We start from the raw sequence: 19,671 nt of genomic DNA, 5'->3' as shown, positions 1-19,671 counted from the left end.
GGGCATTCCAAAGATATGGGGCCAAGGCAGGAAAGGCCCTTTCTCTGGATCTGAAGATGACCTGAGCTGACAGGCAGGAATATGTGAAAGAGGCAGCCCTTTAGGAGCCCTGATCAGGCCATGAACAGCTTTAATTGGAATACTCCACTCTCTGAATGGTACCTAAGGTTGCGGGGTCTCCAGACCCCCAGGCAGGAGGTTGGATGCCTGGCACCTACCTTATAGTTTTCCCTGTCACATGCATGATCTGCGCACACGCTCCCAGCTTGCACGATGATGTCACTTCCAGGAAATGACATCATTGTGCAGTCATGTGCTGCCCTGGGAGCACTCCTACGCTCCCCAGGGGGCCTAATTGGGCCCAATTTGGCCTGAATCGGGCCACTACAGAATGCAGAAGCGCTGCCGTGCTCCACAGCAGCCCAATTCAAGCTGATCTGGGCCAAATTGGAGCATGCCCTGCGGGTGCATCCCCCCCCCCAGCTGGCCAGGTAAGCGGGGCTGGGGGAGGCGGGTGGGAGTGGGGGATCCTCCATCCCTGGCAGAAGACTGGCATCCCTAATGGTGCCTGAAGTGTCAGAGTAATTTTCCAAAATTCATTTTTTTAAAGATAGAGCCACTGATTACTTTTATTCTCTTTTTCTCTTTCAGAAGAGGGATTTCTCATTTCTTTGATTAGAAATCTCTATGTAGAATGTACCCTTTCCTAACATCAGTCCTTGCAGGGTTTTTAAAAAAATGTTACACAGAACTATAACAGCACGGAAGGGAGGTTTGGGAAGACACTGCCTGCCTCTGAGCATCTGCAGAATGCAACTCTGAAATTCGGTAGAAACTCTCTTCTTGCCTCTTCTCTCTTCAGATTTCTCTATTGATCAAAATAAAATGGATTCAAAACAGACTCCAAATTCCTAAAAAAGCAGGGAGAAACTGAGTCAAGAGGAAGAGGAATTCTCTTAATTCCTCTTAAGAACACTACAACAGACTGCAATATTTGGAACCAAATGAAGCTTCCGAACAGTCCCTAAAGCCAGTATGATGTCACTGCAAGAGACCAGGTGAGTTGGGATTGGAGGCCAGTTGAGTAGAGATTGGAGACATGGCCACATCTGGCACAGCAGCTGAAGCTGGGCGAGGGTGCTATGCACCACAAAAGAGAAGGGCACAGCTGTTCTATGAAACAAAAAGCACTCTAAGCACGTTCCTTCACATGCATCCTCTAGGGACCTAAATAAGAAACCACGAGCAGAGAGCAGCATATCTGGTACTGGACTGCCCCATGCCGATCTAAGTCTGGGGTTTATCTCTGGTTCCAAGTAGAGCCCTAATTCTACTTCTCACTCTCTCCACCTTTTCTAATTTCTTCCTGTTTCCAAACTAACACCGTTTTGTGCTGGGTCGGTATAGTCAATAACACAGGAATAGCCCTCCCGTCCTCAAACTGATTGCATCAACTTACACTGTGTGATTCACTTTGAGGGTGGACTATAAATATAGTAAATAAATAATAAAATTCCAAAACATGGCAGCCTACCTTTGGGGCAAATGTCCGTGCACGGTTTGCAGGTCTTAATACCGTTTTCTTCAACTTCCATCTTGGGGCTGGGACAAGCCCGTACACAAGAACTGATATCCACCACAAAGTTATCTAGAAGAAGGACAACACAGCATTGAAAAACAACCCATCTACAATGGATCCTCTGAGAATGCTTTGTAACAAAGAGCTGGTGGGTGAATTATGTGTGAGCCCTCCATTTCTGCTGCTGCCTTCCCAGTTTCGTTTCATATATTTGTCTCAGATGCTGCATTTTATCTTTTGAAGTTTTATCTAAGCTTGTGTGTTGCCTGTATTCCCGCTGCTTTTTGTTGTTGCTAATTTCAACATTCTTTAAAAGTTCTATTTCCCTCAAGATGCTGATGCTGTAACTCCATCTTAATGAGGTTTGTATTCTGGAATATGTTTGAAAGGTTATTTATGCATCAAAGGATACACAGTCACAGCCAAGCTGGTGCCAACCACGCAATCAAATAAAAGAGGCTTTGAATTATCTTGGTCTCAAGCACATTCAGACACAAGCCCACACTCTTGGCGTCTTCGGTACTGAAGATAGGAGCAATTAACTTTCCAAAACAATGGCCAAAAGGGAATACAGACTCTTCTCCCCCAAAATATATTTATTTCAATAACTAATCAGTAAGATGCTACTCTGTTCCCAAACATAAACCGAAGTATGTACAGCTTGCCTACTTATCTACAAACCATTACAACTCTCTGGGTCAAAAAGTCACAGACTACCCTCATTAATGGCAAGGCACTTGGGCTGGTAATGATGACACACAACCTGGTCCGAGTTCTATGTGACATGGAGTGCATGGCGTAACCTTTTATGGAGGGCCAAAGAAGGCATCTCCATTCAGGCTGCCTATTTTTCATGAAAAGGCATCTGGGAAGGAAGAGAATCATATCTTTTCCTGCTCTGTTGTTTTAGACCTTTCTCGCAGCTACCAGAAACAAACTGGCCTGGGGAGTAAGGAGCTTGGCTGGGTGAGCAGGGTATAGCCACAACCATCAGGAATTTAGTCAGGTGCTCAAACCATTTTGCCACCAAATCTCATTCTATTGCACAGACTGTGCTGTTCAATTCATACTACAGGCTACCATTTTGACATCTCCAAGCGGGTTGGATTCTTCCTTCTGCTTCTTCATACATTGGGGCTAAAGAAAAAAAAAGGTATGCTTGACTCACAGCTGAACAGGCTGACTGCAGCCATTGCACGATGTGCAATAGCTACTTCACACAGGCAAATCACCTAGTAATGAACAAGCATGTATGAACTCACTCTTTTTTTTTAATCAATCAATCAATCAGATTTATTTACAGTTAATAACCAATACAGACTTGTAAAAAACGTGAGTCTCATACACAAAATACACCACTTTGTAAAAATAATTATATAAATATATAATTATATAACAACTTAACTCACCCTTAAGTTTCCCTGGTAAAGAGTTTTGCTCTATTCTTTTATCTATAGGATAGCGGTTATATTCTTACTCCTTGATAAACTTTCAAATATTGAGTAGCTGGATCATAGGGACCCAGGGATCTCATTGCAATGACAGCTACATAATAAGAACTTTTTCACACCTCTATTGGCCCCCAGCGAATCTGCAATGGAGCACACTAGGTGCGGGAGAAATCCTGACCCAGAGCTCCTGCAGCATGAACGTGCAGGCCTATCTCTCTGGCAGTGGCTGACTGATTAGGTATCTGTCTTTAGACATTCTTCCAAAATTCTCCTTATCAGAATTTCTCCCTCTCTGTAGATGGCTTGGTCTTGTTTCCTGGATCTGATGCTTCAAGAAGTACACATTGTTCTTTTTTTCCTCCCAAACAGGTTGTGCCCAGTCAATTTACCACAGCTTCCAATTCCTTCCTGGATCTTCATCCTCCTCCCTGTGACCAGTGTCCATGTGGACATTGATGAAACACTGCAAAAAAACCAATCTGGATGTGTTTGCTTGTATGATTGTATCAAGTTTCCGTGTGATGTTTTAATGGAGCATCAGCAAAAGAAGTACAAAAATGCAATCAATCATGCTATCATGATAGCGGGTTTTTTTTGCAGTGTTTTAACAATGCCCATAATAGCATCCATAATGCAGAGGGGGAAAGATGCCAATAAACTGAAGGAGCAGTGTCCAATGGAGCATGTTCCAACTCTGGCATTAATTATAGAAATTCTCCTAGTTAAACCAGAATTAAAGAGAAACAAAATGTGCAGCAGTTCACAGGGAATAGTCCAGCTCCCAGCACTGGATGCTGCTGATGCAGGAGAAAGAAGTCCTTGCCAAAGGGCATCTGGAGATGTCAAGAGACGCCACAGCCCTGGCATCTTTGCTGCCCTTTCTCAATGCCCTTTGGCGAGGGCATCTGCATGTTTACACCAATGTCCTCTGGAAAGGACAAAGCACCCCCTGCTCAGTTGGGGGAGGGGGCATAGATATTTCCTGTGACCCAGCTCATGATCTGCCAGTGAAATAGAACCAGGCAAAAACACTTCGTTCTTCCAGGCTGAGCTGACCAAAAGACCCTTTCGATCTAGAGTATGGACAGTAGCAAAGGAAAAGCTTTGCTTCTGTCCCAAAATACTGATGCTGCTATGTTCCTGTTGAGTTCACTAGAATCAGTCAAGATACCTTTTTTGAAAACTGGTTTAGAAACCACCACATGTTTTTTTTTTAATGAAACACTTTTTAATGAAACTCTTTTTAATGAAGCCTAGGGAGGCTCGTTTGGCCTCGACCAGGGCAAGGCCTTTTCAGTCCTGGCCCCAACCTGGTGGAACTCTCTGTCCGAGGACACTCAGGCCTGCCAGGATCTTGTATCATTTCGGCGGGCCTGCAAGAAGGAGATGTTCCACCAGGCTTACGGTTGAGGCCAGCGTCAGGACCATCATTGAGCCTCCCACCGGTCTCCGGTATTCGAGTACAGCTTGTGTGTCTGTCTACCTCCTCTTTGTATGCTGGGGGCAGGAATGTGTAGCCAACTATATCAAGTTTTTGTACATATATAATTTTAATTGCTGAATTTTATTGTAGAATCTGCTATGTAATTGTATTTTATGACTGTTGTACCCCATCCTGAGCCCACTTGTGGGAAGGGTGGGTTAAACACTGAATAAACTAAATAAACTAAACTAAATGATGGAATACTTGATACTTCCAAGTCAACAGAGTCCTGCGAACTACCCTTGGCAGCCGTTCTAATGTAAGAGCCGTGAATAGTATTTTATGTGCCGTGATAAAGATGAGCCTGTTCCAACTGACATTAGCAGACCACACACTTGAATTTCAAGAAAAGGTCAAAGATAAAAGATAATTCCCACTTATGCTTGAGGGGAAATGAAAATGAGACTTTGCTCAAGGAGAGGAAATGATAAAAAGTGTTCCGCACACGACACCTGGCATGCTTACAAGTCAGTTATTGGAGAGAAGCTGAAATTTTGACCACACAAACCATAATATTTAACAGCATTTTTGGCTTTCAAGAGAAGGGTGTTATTAAAATGTCAGCTTCTAACAATGCCAACTCTTAGAATAACTTATAACTTCAAGTGATTACTGTTAAAAGAAAGAAGTTGAATTATTACAGCCGTCGCATAATTAACTTGGCTGTACAGTCAACATTCTTAGCAATCACCTCTTACAATGCAGGTTTAAAAGGGCTGTACTTCACTAGGTAGCTCATGCCACTTACGTGGGCACTTTTTGACACAAAAAGCACCGTAGGTGTATTTGCCATCTCGGTTGGTTTCCATCTGGAAGGTGGCAGGGTTGTACACAGAGGTCTGGGGACACTGAGTGACGCAAGCGCCGCTGTCGTTGAAATTCAAACATGCCTACAAGATAAGGAAAATTATTTGCATCGGTACTTTGGAGGAGGGTACTGAAGTACAATCAAGCAGACCCTTTCTGAAATCAAATCTGTTTTACTGAGGGGTAGAAAAAGATTCTTAGGCAATGGCTTGCTACCCCAAATAAATAACAGTTGGTTACATCTGAAGAGCTGTCTTAAGATATTCATGATGTTAAAAGAATGGCCCAGTGTGAACGAGAGCCCTGATACTCTTGTGATGGGAAGACGGTCATCCTCTTCGTTGCGCCAGGACTCCAGCTAAATATCACTGGGATCTATTCTTGGATCAGGTGTTGCAGCGAGAAAAGCTTTGCTCTGTTAGGCAGGTAAGGCTTCAAGAATTATAAGCCAGGACAGCTCAGAGATGTCATGGTGTCTACCAGCTGCATGGGGGGATTGGCCATTAAGGCCACCAGGAAAAGTCCCAGTAGGCAAATGGGCTGGAAAGGACTGGCCTCCCTCTCAGGCTCACCCTAGCCTTGAGTGAAGTAAGAGTTGCCAAGCTTAGCCACGGGCAGTCCTCACTTCCCATGGCGAAGGAAAGGTTAGCTGGCAGCAACCTGCTGGGTGGCTAGGAGCTGGCATCACAAGCCATAGGCCATCACTTTGCATGAAGGGAGTGTTGTCACAAGCTGGTGGCTCTCACTTTCATCCTGTCCTTCTCTCCCTCGTTCAGGGCGTGTGGCCAGGGATGGGGCTCCTTTCCAGGGCATTTTGGCTTCCCAGTTTGCTTCTGTGCAGCGGATGAAGAGGCAAACCCTTCATCCCTCCCTGACAAGGGGAGGGCAAAATGCTGACCCACAGAATCACATCCTGTCTCAGAGCCAAGCTACACGTGACGCCTTACACAGGTTGGACACTTGTCAGCTTACCTCAAGTATTGATGGGAAATGTAGGCGATCTGGTTTTACAGCTTGGCTCTCCATTACAGCTGCAAGACCAGGATGCCTACATTTCCCATCAAAACTTGAGGGAAGTTAACAAGTGTCCAACCTGTGTCAGGCGTCACTTGTAGCTTGGCTCTCAGCACTGCTTAAGGAAGCCGGGTGGGACCCCTGGGCACAAGGAACTACAGGGAAGTTTGGAGCTATGACACAGACTTCTCTTTTTAAACTATGTGCTACAGTAAAAAAACCAACCCCTTCTAGATGACCAGCATATCTAAATACGATCTTCTGGTTTGGTAGAAATGCGGCTTGGTAATGGAACACTTATGAATTTAGAAAGAAAAACGTTTACAATGATCGTGGAGTGATTAATGCGCAAAAGGATAATTAGAGACCTGCTTGAATCAATGGGAACATCTAAAGGAATCTTTATGCTTTCTGGACTGAGGTCTCACAGAAGCCTTTTAAGAGCTGAAGAGCACTTGGGCTCCATTTTAACTCCAACTTTCACACTCTAAATAGCTCTTCATACTCCAGTGATAGACAATGCTTTGCTTTCAAAAACTCTTCCACAAACGAAGAGTTGTGGATGCACAGGGGTCAGGGTGGGGGAGCCTTTTGTAGTAATACTTCATAATCTCATGTTTCTAAGAGCAAGATTTCAGTCCAGTAGCACCTGACAGACAAACAAGATTTCCTGGTTATAAGCTTCCGAGAGAGAAAGCTCCCATTGTCAAGTAATTAACACAAAATACAACTCATTTCTTTCTTTTCCTTAATCCATTGCCTTTAACCATTATTGTCTTTTGAGGTCCCTTATCATTATACTAAATGGCTTGCTAACTTTATAATAAATATGAAAAAAGCTAAAGATGTCTAGCCCAATGAGACGAAAGCCTTCCAGCAAGAATCGATTAAAATCAAGCTGGAAAATGCAGTATATTTTTAATTTGGGGCTCTAAGTCTTTGTTTAAAAGATCCAAAGTGATAGAAAGAGAATGCCCCTTGACTTCCCAGCTCCAGGCTCAGCACATGGGAGACAGCACTGCCCTGTGCAAGTGGGCACTAGAATGGCATGACCACCATTTGCACATATGAAGTTGCCTTTTACTGAGATTCCACACACGTTGGATAACGCACTTCCAATCCTCTTTAGAGATCATTTGGAACTGAATGTTTCGAATGTGAAACAAAAAATCCACTTCCAAATGATAGTTAAAGTGCATTGAAAGTGCAGTATCCAATGTGTGCAGAATCAGCCTTAGTCAGCTAGCTTGTCTATCAAAGTCAGCATAGTCAATTCAGATTGGCAGCGGCTCTCTAGGGTCTCAAGAGTGGATTTTTAACACCACCTCCCACCTGATGGTTTTAACTAATGCCAGAGATTGTTGCTGGGACCTTCCACACGAAAACCAGATGTTCTAATGTTGAGCCATTGTCCCACTCCACGGGCAACACTTTGGCCAGTGTTGCTCTAGGACGGTGATGCATTAAAACTTGCCTGTTAGATGTGACAGGAACCGCCCTGCTTGTTTAATCACATATAGCAATGTGCGAACTCCATTAGGTTCAGTCCAATTGGGGGTATCTGTGGCTGCCTTTTAGCAGCTGGATACACGACCCACATCTAAAAATATCTTCCCATGGAACAGCCCGATATGGTGACATAGAGAAGCTTTTTAGTTCCTGCTGAGGTCATTCTGGAGAGATGTTTGTATATGTGTATCTCCCTCTGTCTCCAACCTGCAGTTGGTTATGTTGACTTCTCCATCATGATATCCTACTTAAATAGATGTTGTGCTTTGAAACAATAACTATTCCCAGAATTCCTGCAAAGAAACTAGCCATGCCTGCTTTCTTATGAACCCTTGATATGACGTCGCTCATTCTAAAGTATCACCACCACTATGTCTATGCCTTCCACAGACAAGCAAGAATTCATCATTAGAGGTGGGTACTGTAAAAATGTTTGGCTAATTCGGCTTTGGTATACCAAACCGGAGTTATTCCCCACTTGCCATTAATAAAACTGAACTCTCTGCTGGGCTCCACATGACATCATCTAGAGTGCAGTCTCTGAATACCACCATCCCCAGCCCTTGGCCCCTCATCTCCTTATTTAGTTCCATGACTTGCTGGGGCCAGAAGAAAAAGAGAGAGAGAGAGAGAGAGGGAGGGAGGGAGAGAAAGGGGGGGGAGAAAGGGGGAGAGGGGGAGAGGGGGGGAGGGAGGGAGGGGGGAGGGAGAGAGAGAGAGATCTGGGCCATTTCTACACGGCTTACCTTATTCTGCAAAATAGCGAAGTCTTGCGCGAAATCTGGCGTGAAGATGGTTATCACGTCTTCTCACGTGATAACAGCATCTTCTCGCAAGATTTCGTGCGAGATTTCGCTATTTTACAGAATAAGGTAAGCCGTGTGGAAATGGCCCTGGAGGGCCCCCTCCCTGAACCTGGGATGTTAAAGTTCTAGGAATTACGTGTCAGGGCACCCAAACTGATAGGGAAAATCCTTAGGGTCCCAGGTTTGTTGCAAAACTGCCCCTTGAAAGATGTAAACTTCCCAGTCACCTGGGAGAAGGGGCACTGAAGCCCCTAGACTTCCTTCTCTGACACAGCTGTTCTAAGAGCAGACACTGCAAACAAGCCAGGTGAGTGAAATTGAAGAGTACAAGTGTGGAGGGGCAGGACTTTTTAGGAATCCAGCTGAGAATAGCAAAGACATACATGCAAGCTCTCTCTTCTCAGTTCATTACCAATCAAACAGATCACGCTATCAGCTTCCCATGTTTTGTCATTGAGGAACTAATGATTACATGACATTTGTGGTTTTAACTCCAGAGGGTGTTAATTTCTTGCCAGGTGGTCATTCTACTTAAGTGACATCAAGTTTGGGCTGAGCCTGTTCTCAAGTTCAGGGACAGAACTTCCAAGCACAACTCTTCTGAACTCAAACTGAAATAGAACATTTGCAAGCGTGTTTGAGTCCAATTCTTCACACTTATTTTCGTTCTGACATATCCCATTATCTCCCCCGACTGGAGGCCCCGTATCCCCAGCTGACAAGTGCAGACGGAGGTTTCAAGTGTGATAACTGTTTATGTTGATTATTGATTAACACAACTCAGTCATGGCCAATCTAATTCTTTCAATTGCATACACCAGGGAGAGGCTACGAACAGAAGAACACTGGGGCAGAAGCTGTACAGAAATCAATTGGACTCACTTCCAGGGAAATGTGTTCGATATTTTGGCAAAAGATCTTATATTCTCTTCTTAGGAAACAAGATGGATGTGTATGCATGTGCTTTTTAAAATTAAGTTGCCCACATCCTGTAAATGTTAATTTTAGCAAAGTAAAAACGTATTTTCACTTAAGATAAAAATCACACCAATTAGCATATAAATGGCTTCAAATCTCTATTTGCAAATCTCATAAATGTTTTAATGGGAGAAATAAGCTGATAAGTAACAGAAATGTAATGGAAAAATACGACTGCTAAAATGTCTAGCGAATATCTTCCACTATTGGAATATCTTCAACTATTGAGGCAGGATAATTAAAGAGCCCAGATATTTTTTTCCCCCTTCAAATTCCTGGGAGTAAAAATTAAAACGAGCAGAGTCACTGGTGGATTGGGAGAAATGTGAGGCAGCCGATACTTACAAAGCAATCTGTGTCCTTTGGTCCAGAGCATCCGCCTGCGCATTCGCGGTGGCAGCATTCGCTGACAGAGCGCCCGTAGCAACGCCCGTCACATTGCTCAGCACACACCATTTTCGTTACTGGAGGGAGTGAGAAAATCGCAGAGAATCAGCAGAGGAAAAAAAAGCAAATAGTATTTGCTTAACAAGCAAATCGTATTTTAATTTTTTTAATTTATTGAATGAATTTATAGCCCACCCTCCCAGCGAATGTGTAGAAGGAACATCTACACATTACGTATATAAATAAATTAAATCATACATTCTTTGTCCATTAATTAATGATATGGTGGAGAAATAGCTACATCAAGATAATTAAAACAAACTTCTGGGCAACAGAAGGAAAAAAATAAATAAAACTAGGACAATATAACCAGATTGTTCAGCCTTCAGCAAGCCGAGTGCTATTAAAACATAAAACCCATAAGATATAAGCATAAAATGACACTAAGAGCTTCTGATATTCTTATTTCTTTTGTTCTTCAGGTAGTAAATTAAATATACACATGCAAAATATTTCACTTAAGGGTTTCATTTTATAGATGCAGCACCATGTTTTTAATGTATCTGTACAGTATTTTTGCTTTAAAGAAATATCTATAATGTTTTGAAAAACATTATTCTGTCTCAGAATTTAACCACATCTCCAAGTTAGGTTGACAGGCATGGCTTGGAAACACATGGGAGATAGGAGAGCACCCAGTGGTGACTGCATGATGTTACTTTTGGGAAACCCAGAAGTGATGTCACGCCTCTCTACAAATTGCTGGAAACTCTATGGTTTTACCTGGGAACTCTGTCCAGACGACAGAGACCAGTTCTCCTGGAGGAAATGGATACTTTGGAGGGTGGAGTCTATGGCATTTTACCCCTACTGAGATCCCCCCAAACCCTGCCCTTCCCAGGCTCCACCCTCAAATCTCCAGGAATTTCCCCACCCACAGTTGGCAACCCTAGTGCCCTTTAAAAGGGGAGTTATTCTTACAGGAGACTTTTGTTGGGAACAGAAGAAGACAAATAAAAAGACTTCATGGGGATTCTGAAAGAGATACACTGGCACAGGGTCCAAAAAGAGGTAACCAGCCAAAAGGAGAAGAAGGTAATCTGACGTGAAGAGAGTTTATAAAACAAACCTGGAACTAGTAAGATATTTCTGCCTATCTCCTTAAATGACAGAGATCATCCGTAGGCCTACAGAAAGAGGCAGAGGTCATACATATTTCATCTTCTCTGAACTTAGATGCTGTAATCTTTTGCTGTGCATTCATCGATTGCTTATATGCTTAAAGGTTATTTTTTTCCTTTTCCTGATTGGAGTTATTTGGTCTTTGCAAAAACAGAAAAAGCCTCATGCTTTGGCTCGTGCTTATCAAGGCATGAGAGTGAGACAGGGAGGGCCTGCCTAGCTGAAAACATCTCTAGCAAGTAAGATTTCAAGAACCCCCCCTCCCATGCCTCTACATGATACATCTGACATATGAAGAACACATGTCAGGAGATACCATGTTAGCCGGGAAGGATAGTTTAAAAAGACAAAGCTGGTGGCAGGGCAAAGTCTTTGCTATACACCGGAGCAGTGTGATGCGATTATGAAATGCCAGAAGGGAAACTTCAGCCCATTATAACCTCTCCAGGTCCAAGCTTGGCTCTGGAAGGCAGCTCCAACCTATTTCCATGCCTTACTGCCCTCTGGTTGTGATCCCACACAGTTTTAGACTGGAGAAGTGAAACTGACAGAGGTAAAGAGGAAATTAACAAACTCTCTAAGGAGTGCTCTCTGCCAGCTCTGTCTTTTAAAACTATGCTTTCTGGGTAACACTGCATCTCCCTACACTTGGCAAACAGGCACCAAGGCATCTCGTGTAAAGAGACTCTACGTTTATGGAATTTAGAAGGGAATTCTGGTTTTTAGAGACAGTCTGACTGCAGATCTCTGACTGCAGTTCTATCAACAGCCTGTTGGCGGCATGGAGAGTGAACCCAATGAATGAGCACAAAAAAAATGGGGAATTTCTCACAATGGTCTAGTATCTTGAGACATTGGCCAGCCAACAGGAGCTTGTTGAGGGGGGGGCACTTTACTACGGTTTGTGCCTCACAAAAGGATTCCTTCATCCATGTCAACCAAGGTATGCCAGTTTCAAAAGACCAAAAAGTGTTTTTGTTGTTGTTAAAATATATATTTTAAAATACATAAGGCTATTTGCATGCGTGTGAGAGATTTACAATGCAATATTAAACAGAGTCGCACCTCTTTATGTCCACTGATCAATGGTCTTAGAAGGGTGCAACTCTGTTTAGAAAAATTTCGGGTCGGTAGCCATGTTGATCTGCAGTAGAAGATGAAGATTTGAGTCCGGTGGCACCGTAAAGACCCACAAGGTTTTCAGGGTATAAGCTTTTGAGAGTCAAAAGCGCAAAGGTCACTCCGCTGGTGTGACTCTGCTTAGAATGGTAGTGTCCCAAGCTGGGTTTAGCTGTGGTAGGCATGGTCAGAGGCAGTGGGAGGGGAGTTGTTTTTGTTTATACTTTCCCCACATAATAGCCGATTCTGCACACGTTGGATAATGCACTTTCAATGCACTTTAGCTATCGTTTGGAAGTGGATTTTTTGTTTCACACTCTAAAAATTCAGTTCCAAATGATCTCTAAAGAGGATTGGAAGTGCATTATCCAACGTGTGCAGAATCAGCCCCATTTGTCAGACACAACGAAGATAAATTTGACTTTCAAAAACTTATACTCTGAAAATCCTGTTGGTCTTTTAGGTGCCGCTGGACTCAAAACTTACTGTTTTGCTTAGGATGGCACTGTTAATGAGCTTTTTAATTCAAACACAGCAGTATCACGGTCAGCACAATAACGTGATCTTTTGGAGTCTTAACTTGCCGCCATTCTTCCTTTTCTCACTCCAGCCTCTCTATTGGGAAGGAACCAATTCTGTGAAGAACCTGATTAAAAATTCTCTCTTTTCAGAGTCTGTAAACAAACCAAAATCCAGCCCCCAAATCAAATCTGGAACGTTATATTACGTTCCCGTTAATTAGCTACCCTGCTATTAAAAGCAAAAGCGCTGTTGGCCCATATTCATAAAATATGCAGAAGTGGCTTACTCAGGTTAAACACTGCTGTGCCCCGAATTCCCAGGGTGGCTGGTGATTCAGAAATGAGCAGTCAACAACCAGACTGCACTCTTCAAGGTAATCATTAAATGGAACCTCCTGAACTCTATATCCAATTTAAATAAGATTCACTCCTCAATGATTCATTACAGGAGGGGGAAAAATTATAAAAGAATTTTTTCTAAAGTGTACAGTAAGAAACTGGAGAAGTTCACCGAGGGCTAAATTTTGCTTTTACCAATGGAAAATGCACCTTCATGTTCCAGGAACAGGAAGCAAACTTTTAAAAACTGATATAATTGCTGTCGCATGTTTAGCCTACACGGTCTCGAGCTAGCACCTCTTTCCAAATCCCTTCGGAGATCTATCAACAATTATTTGCCCCAAACACCCCACTGGATTCACTGATTCATGCTTTTCTAACCTTGTGGCTGGATCACTCTAATATGCTCTATATTGGGTTGCCCTTGAAGACAGTCCAGAATCTGAAGCTGATCCAGAATGCAGCATCCCGATTATTGTCCATGTTTAGTCAATGGGAATGTACATTACCCATTTTAAAACAGCCACAACAGCTGCTGGTTGGTTTATGAGGTCAATTCAGGGTGCTGCTTCTCAGGGGACATTTTGTAGAAAAAGAGCTGGAGGAACACATTAGCATAACTCATTAGCATATGCCACACCCCTTGCCATCACCAGAAGTGTGTCATTAGCATAAGTGATTTGCATATGCCACACCCCCTGACATCACCTATCCTGGCTGTTTTGGACCCAATCCTGGCCATTCAGGGCTGAAATTGGGGCCAAAATGGTCAAAAAGGGCTGAAAATGGCCCAAAAGGGCACAAAATAGTCAGGATCAGGCCACTGCTGAGTAGGAGAATGATCCACCACCCGTCAGAGGCCCAATCCGGGCCGTTTCGGCCCCAATCCAGGCTGAAAAGGGGCCCAAAATGGCCGAGTCAGGTGGGTGGGGCCACCTGACATGTGACCTCTTTGGGGAACTGCTGGAACTGCATTCCTGCACATTCCCCCTCGAAATGAGCCCTGCTGCTTCTGACCTTTAAAGTCTGGGGCCCACATATCTGAAAGCCCATCTCCTCCCGCATGTTCCTGGGTGCCGACTATGTCTTCAAGCTGCCACCTGCTGGCTGTTCTCCCACTTAGAGCGGCTCACCTGGCACTGACCAGAGCCCAAGTCTTTTCATCGTGGCCCCCACTTTGTAGAATGGGCTTCCTGAATAGGAGAGGGAAGCCCCCTCATTGAAGGCCTCCATGAGGCACTGCAAGGTTTGCCTGGTTGGCAGAGCTTCTGATCAGTAGGCATCTTTGGGGGAGGGATTTGAAGTTTTCTATTTTATTTGGTTAACATTTGTAATGTTTCCATTATTATTTGTAGCCTACTTTAAGCCAAGAGGAAAGACACAGTATATTAATCCTGACAGGATTTACTATTTTTCCGCCGGGCCTGAAAGACAGAGATGTTCTACCAGGCATATGGCTGAGGTAGAGGTACAGGCAGGCTTCCATGCTGGGGGATTGAAAGATAACTTGCCCTGGTTTCCCACAGAAATATTGATATATTCTACCTGTTCCCACCTCATGGAATGTTTTTGGATGGGGGTTGAGAAACTTGCCGCCCAAATGTATTGTTACTGTATTTTATTATTTTAATACTGTTTCACTGTAATTTATTTATTCATTATTAACTGCTTCCTTATTGAAGCGGAACAAATTGTCTCTTACATTAAAACAATTATCCATAAATTATATATTTTAATAAATAATAAAAAATACTCACTTCAAAATATTACAGTATTGAACAATTATACCCCTAAAATGTGCTTTCCTGAAGAGCTCTAATTGTGCAATAAAAATATAAAATTAATATTGAATAGAATTCTTCAAGACCCTCAAAATGGATATAGGGCTATGTACTGCGGTCCAGTACCTACTGTACCAGGGTCAGTCTGTCAGCTGTAGTGGGATGAAAGATTGAAATTCTGGAGGGGGCCCAAAATACCTAAAAGCCTAGGGGCCCGGCCATGGGTTAAGACAACCATGCTCACACGGTCCCCTGCTAAAGCCCACTGGCAACTAGACATAGGCACAAATTGAAATACAAAGCAAATTTTGCACGAAACAGGCCATTTCATGTGTCGCAAAACAGCGTTTGGGGGGGGGGGTCACGATTATCAGGAAATCATCACGAAATTCACGACTTTTCGGCCTGTTTTGTTAGCTTTGTGAACTATTCATAATTGCAGACAGGCTGGCACCTATCCATTGATTCCCTAGGCAACAATGTGCCCAAGGCTGTTTCCAGATGGCTTACCTGAAGCCGCTCCATGCCGCAATGTTGTGGATTGTGCCGGGGAAAACGCGAAATATTGCTTTTTCTTGAGCGAGTTTTGCACGACATCGCGCAAAACTCGTGCAAGAAAATGTGATATTTTGCATTTTCCCCAGCACAATCCACAACATTGCGGCATGGAGCGGCTTCAGGTAAGCCATCTGGAAACGGCCCAGATCGTTTGTTGCCATTGGAAACCCCAATCATAGTCCATTTACCCTTGATTGGCAGCTCTCCTAGCTATCTGGAGAGCTTCCATTCTGCCCTATAAAGCCAGGAGCTGGGGGTCAATCCCCTAGGCAACCAAGGAGATAGGCCTTCTGTAGCCATGGGTACACCAATCTCACCCCTCCAAAACCTGTTAGGCATGTATGTAAGCCAACCACAGACTTTCTGTTCTGATCTATGTCAGCGTTTTGCTGGGATTGGAGTGGGAGAGTGTGTGGAAGGATTTGGAATTGTACTTTTGGCTGTTGCTGCTTTAAAGAGACTTAAAGAAACCTCTCATTTCCAGCTCTTGGCCTTGCTGTGGGAAGGTCTTTGGGTGAGGGTGCCTTTTTTCCTCCACCCCACCCCTCACTCTGTCTTCCTGGCCCAGCTCCACCAGGGCTGGTCCTTCATCCTCCTCTGATCCAGCAACTCCCAGTCCTCGTTTCAGTCATGCACTCTGGCAGTACTTTCCTTCCCAATCAATGTATTGCAAACTGAGAGGGTGGGTGGAGGAGAGCCTGCTGAAGTCTCCCTGCAAGTTTGGCATCTCCAGGTATGAAGGGGGTCGTTAAAATGCCCCAGGTTTTGACGAATCATAAAACTAACTAATCATTTCAGGAAACGTGTCAATTTCATGAAGTTTCATGATTCGCAATTCATGGATCACGATGAAAAATGAAACTCTCGTTTCGGGCTTTTTCTGTTTCATGCCCATGTCTACTGGCAACAAGGCTAATAATTGCTTTGGGAGCATTCATAACTATGAAAGCTGCCAGTGTCCTGTCTATACTAATGAAACCTTTCACACCATCTCTCTCACTGTATCCTCAGTTTCAGGTGGGTAGCTGTATAGGTCTGTAGCGGACGAGCAAGACTGAGGTCCAGTAGCACCTTAAAGACCAACTAGATTTCCAGAATATGAGCTTTTGAGAGTTTCTTGAAACATCATACCCTGGAAATATAGTTGGTCTTTAAGATGCTAATGAACCTGAATCCTGTATCTCCAGTGTTATTCTTAACAACTCTGTAATACAAAGCACTGATAGTAGATTCAGTGGGCTTTTCAGTCATGCAGAAAGTCAAAGGCATGAGCTAGTTCCAGTCCTCTGAAACTGCAGATCCTGGACATATTCCAATAACTTTGTCACTGATATTCCTCCAGTTTGGCACATGTGCTTAATTGCACTTGCATTTCTACAACTGTAATTTAACAAATTAAGCCCAATGTTGTCCAACATCTGATAAAATCCCATAAACAACAACAACAACAACAACAACATTTGATTTATATACCGCCCTTCAGGACAACTTAATGCCCACTCAGAGCGGTTTACAAAGTATGCCATTATTATCCCCACAACAAAGCACCCTGTGAGGTGAGTGGGGCTGAGAGAGCTCCAGAGAGCTGTGACTCGCCCAAGGTCACCCAGCTGGCTTCAAGGGGAGGAGTGGGGAATCAAACCTGGCTCTCCAGATTACAGTCCTGCCGCTCTTAACCACTACACAAAACTGGCTCCAATCCAAGCAAGCCTTGGATTTACGAAGCTCAAAAGGTCTGATAGTGTTTCGTAACACATAGAGAGAGAGATTTATTAAGAGCCAGTCGCATTAGGGAAAGCAAGCTAAATTCATGCTGATAAAATTTTAAACTATTAACATTGAAAGAAGGAGGCACATATACAACACAGAAAAAGGGTCAATTGCAACCACATTTTAAAAACATATATAGCTTCCTCCAAATCTAAATTCATCCAGCCAATGCATACATTTTGTATAAACTTAAAATTACTGCAATCCAATTTTCTACTGGGATATTAATGGGATACAATTCAATTATGCTTGGGAGGAACTTATTTATTGTTGTTCTTGGAAGCCAGACTTGTAATTATGATATAAGCCAATTGGCTCTGGAAGTGTTATCAGAACGCTTGTATTAATGCTTGTACCTCTGAATTAACATTATTCATTTCTGCCTGTTTTCCAAGTACTTGTATTAAGAAATAGGCATCTGATCCTATTTGCGAGGGAAGAGTAGGAGGACTGTGAAGTGGGCAAAATCCCAGCATCCCATATCTTTGCAGAATCAGGATTCAAGTGGAAATGATCGCTCATGCCCAATCATTTACCCACTGGCCTATCATGGGAGAGATCCGTTCATATTGTATTTGCCGTTTGATAAGTTGAATACTTACTAGAGGGGAAGCACTTGTCAGTGTTTGCCCCCCCAGTCGGAACGAAGAGGCAGACACAAGTGTTGGGAATTAAAGGGCCACTTTATTAAATTAAAACAACATATTTGTCAGCACGGCAAGGGCCTAACTAGAGGTACAGGCCAGGCCCTGGGGTCAGTCCTAGTCCCCGCCCCAACCTGTCTGGGCAATCCACCAACAGCCCCGGGGACGAGCCATCCATGGTATGGCTGTGCCCCGGCTGGCCTGGCAAAGCGGTTCACCCCCTTAAAGCTCCCCCCAGCCGTACAGCTGCAAGGGGGGACAGGCTTGTCCAGGGGTTCCCCACCAGGGCGTCTGACCTCGCAGCTGGGCCATACAACAGCCAGCCACTCCTGACAGACCCCAATTCCCCACCAATGGGGATATGCCAGGAGTGGTCACCGGCCCGCTCATTCTCCCAACTCCTAACCTGCCAAGGGATGGCAAACTCGACCCACTAAAGCCAATTACCTCCCTAAGAACAGTACAAGGTAGGCGAAAAATGCCCCACCCATAATCCAATGCAGGGTGAAAAGTGAAAAAAATTCCTACCTGGTCCCAAAACGGCAACCAGCTAATCCTGTACTGAAATAGGGTGAGGTGGGTGGGCTGAGCACGGGTTGCACTGAGACGCTGAGGGGCAGCGCAGCAAAAACGGCCATCAAAGCACCGCCCCTCCAGCACATCCCACTGCAAATGGGAGGGTACCGATGCTGCCTCATCCTCCTCCAAAGAGGCAAAGCACAGCCCCCAGCCGTAGCGGCTGACGCCACCAGCCGGGAGTGCCATATAAGCATTCTGGAAAGCATGTCTGATGTTTGCAGTCCATACATTCTGTCATAGCCTTTGGTAAGTGCCAATACAAACTTGACTTGCTATTCATATGGGAAGTGTGTCTAACTCCATGCCAGCGACATCACTGGTATGGTCTAGGCACTATTGTGGGGAAAATGCCATCTGAGAACATCATGGCAGATGGAGGACAAATAAAGAGGACTTCATCCTCACTGGTCTTTTTGCTCCTAAGTAAGTTACATGAACCCACTCTTGTTTCTCCAACTGATCTGTGTTGTGTACGCAAGTCCTCTTTTCCTACCATGTCAATGATTATAACATACTCCTTTCCATTCATAATTGCCTTCTATGGCCTCACTCAGGACGGTTTTCCATAAAGAATGGAGAAGATTTAAGTCTTTGCTTCTGCTAGATACAGGATTGACTTAATGGAACAACCAGCCCAAAGACTGGCGAATACGAGAAGGCTTACAGGAGCAGAAAGACACTAATATTTCACATCTAACTGCAGCGGATAGCTGCACAGCAAACCCTGTACAATGTCTAAACAATGTTCAGGGGTGTAAAAATATTATAAAAATCAAGGAAGAAAGTTATGGCGGTCTATACGTTTAAAAAGACCTGAGATTTGGGTTAGATCTTTTTCTGTGCCTCAATTATCCCCTGGGAAGGTGGCCAAGATTGTGCACAAAACTGCAAGGTTCGACACAGCTTCTTTTAGGGCTTGCTTACAGACCCATCCACAGGGGAATCTGAGTGAATAAAATGCCTCTAGATAATGTAATGTTGACCATCTGAGAATCTGGTATTTGTGCGCCATGTGTTACATGTGCTCTTAAGTGTTCACATATTTCCTAGAATGGAAGCCGACAGAAAACTATAATTTATTTCCCCTTGTGTTTACTCTGCTTTGTTATTGGCCGACAGCTGCATTTACAAAAAGCGCTAGGAACAGTGGAATGGCCTTGTTTG

General features: G+C 43.9%; 1 protein-coding gene across 1 annotated transcript in view; it reads right to left on the bottom strand.

Moving 5' to 3' along the window:
• Window positions 1-19,671, bottom strand: part of ERBB4 (erb-b2 receptor tyrosine kinase 4) — a gene marked incomplete at its 5' end in the record, with an annotated part of 660,937 nt that overhangs the window by 292,860 nt on the left and 348,406 nt on the right. The window contains 3 exons of the mRNA XM_054971602.1: window positions 1,535-1,648; window positions 5,262-5,403; window positions 9,973-10,091. Of these exons, the coding sequence (XP_054827577.1) occupies window positions 1,535-1,648; window positions 5,262-5,403; window positions 9,973-10,091 (375 nt within the window). The remainder of the gene's footprint in view (window positions 1-1,534; window positions 1,649-5,261; window positions 5,404-9,972; window positions 10,092-19,671) is intronic.

Source organism: Eublepharis macularius, chromosome 2 (assembly GCF_028583425.1).
Source record: "Eublepharis macularius isolate TG4126 chromosome 2, MPM_Emac_v1.0, whole genome shotgun sequence".
NCBI lineage: Eukaryota > Metazoa > Chordata > Lepidosauria > Squamata > Eublepharidae > Eublepharis > Eublepharis macularius.
The sequence above is the reverse complement of the archived record's forward strand: the minus strand, read 5'-3'. Positions and strand labels throughout refer to the sequence as shown.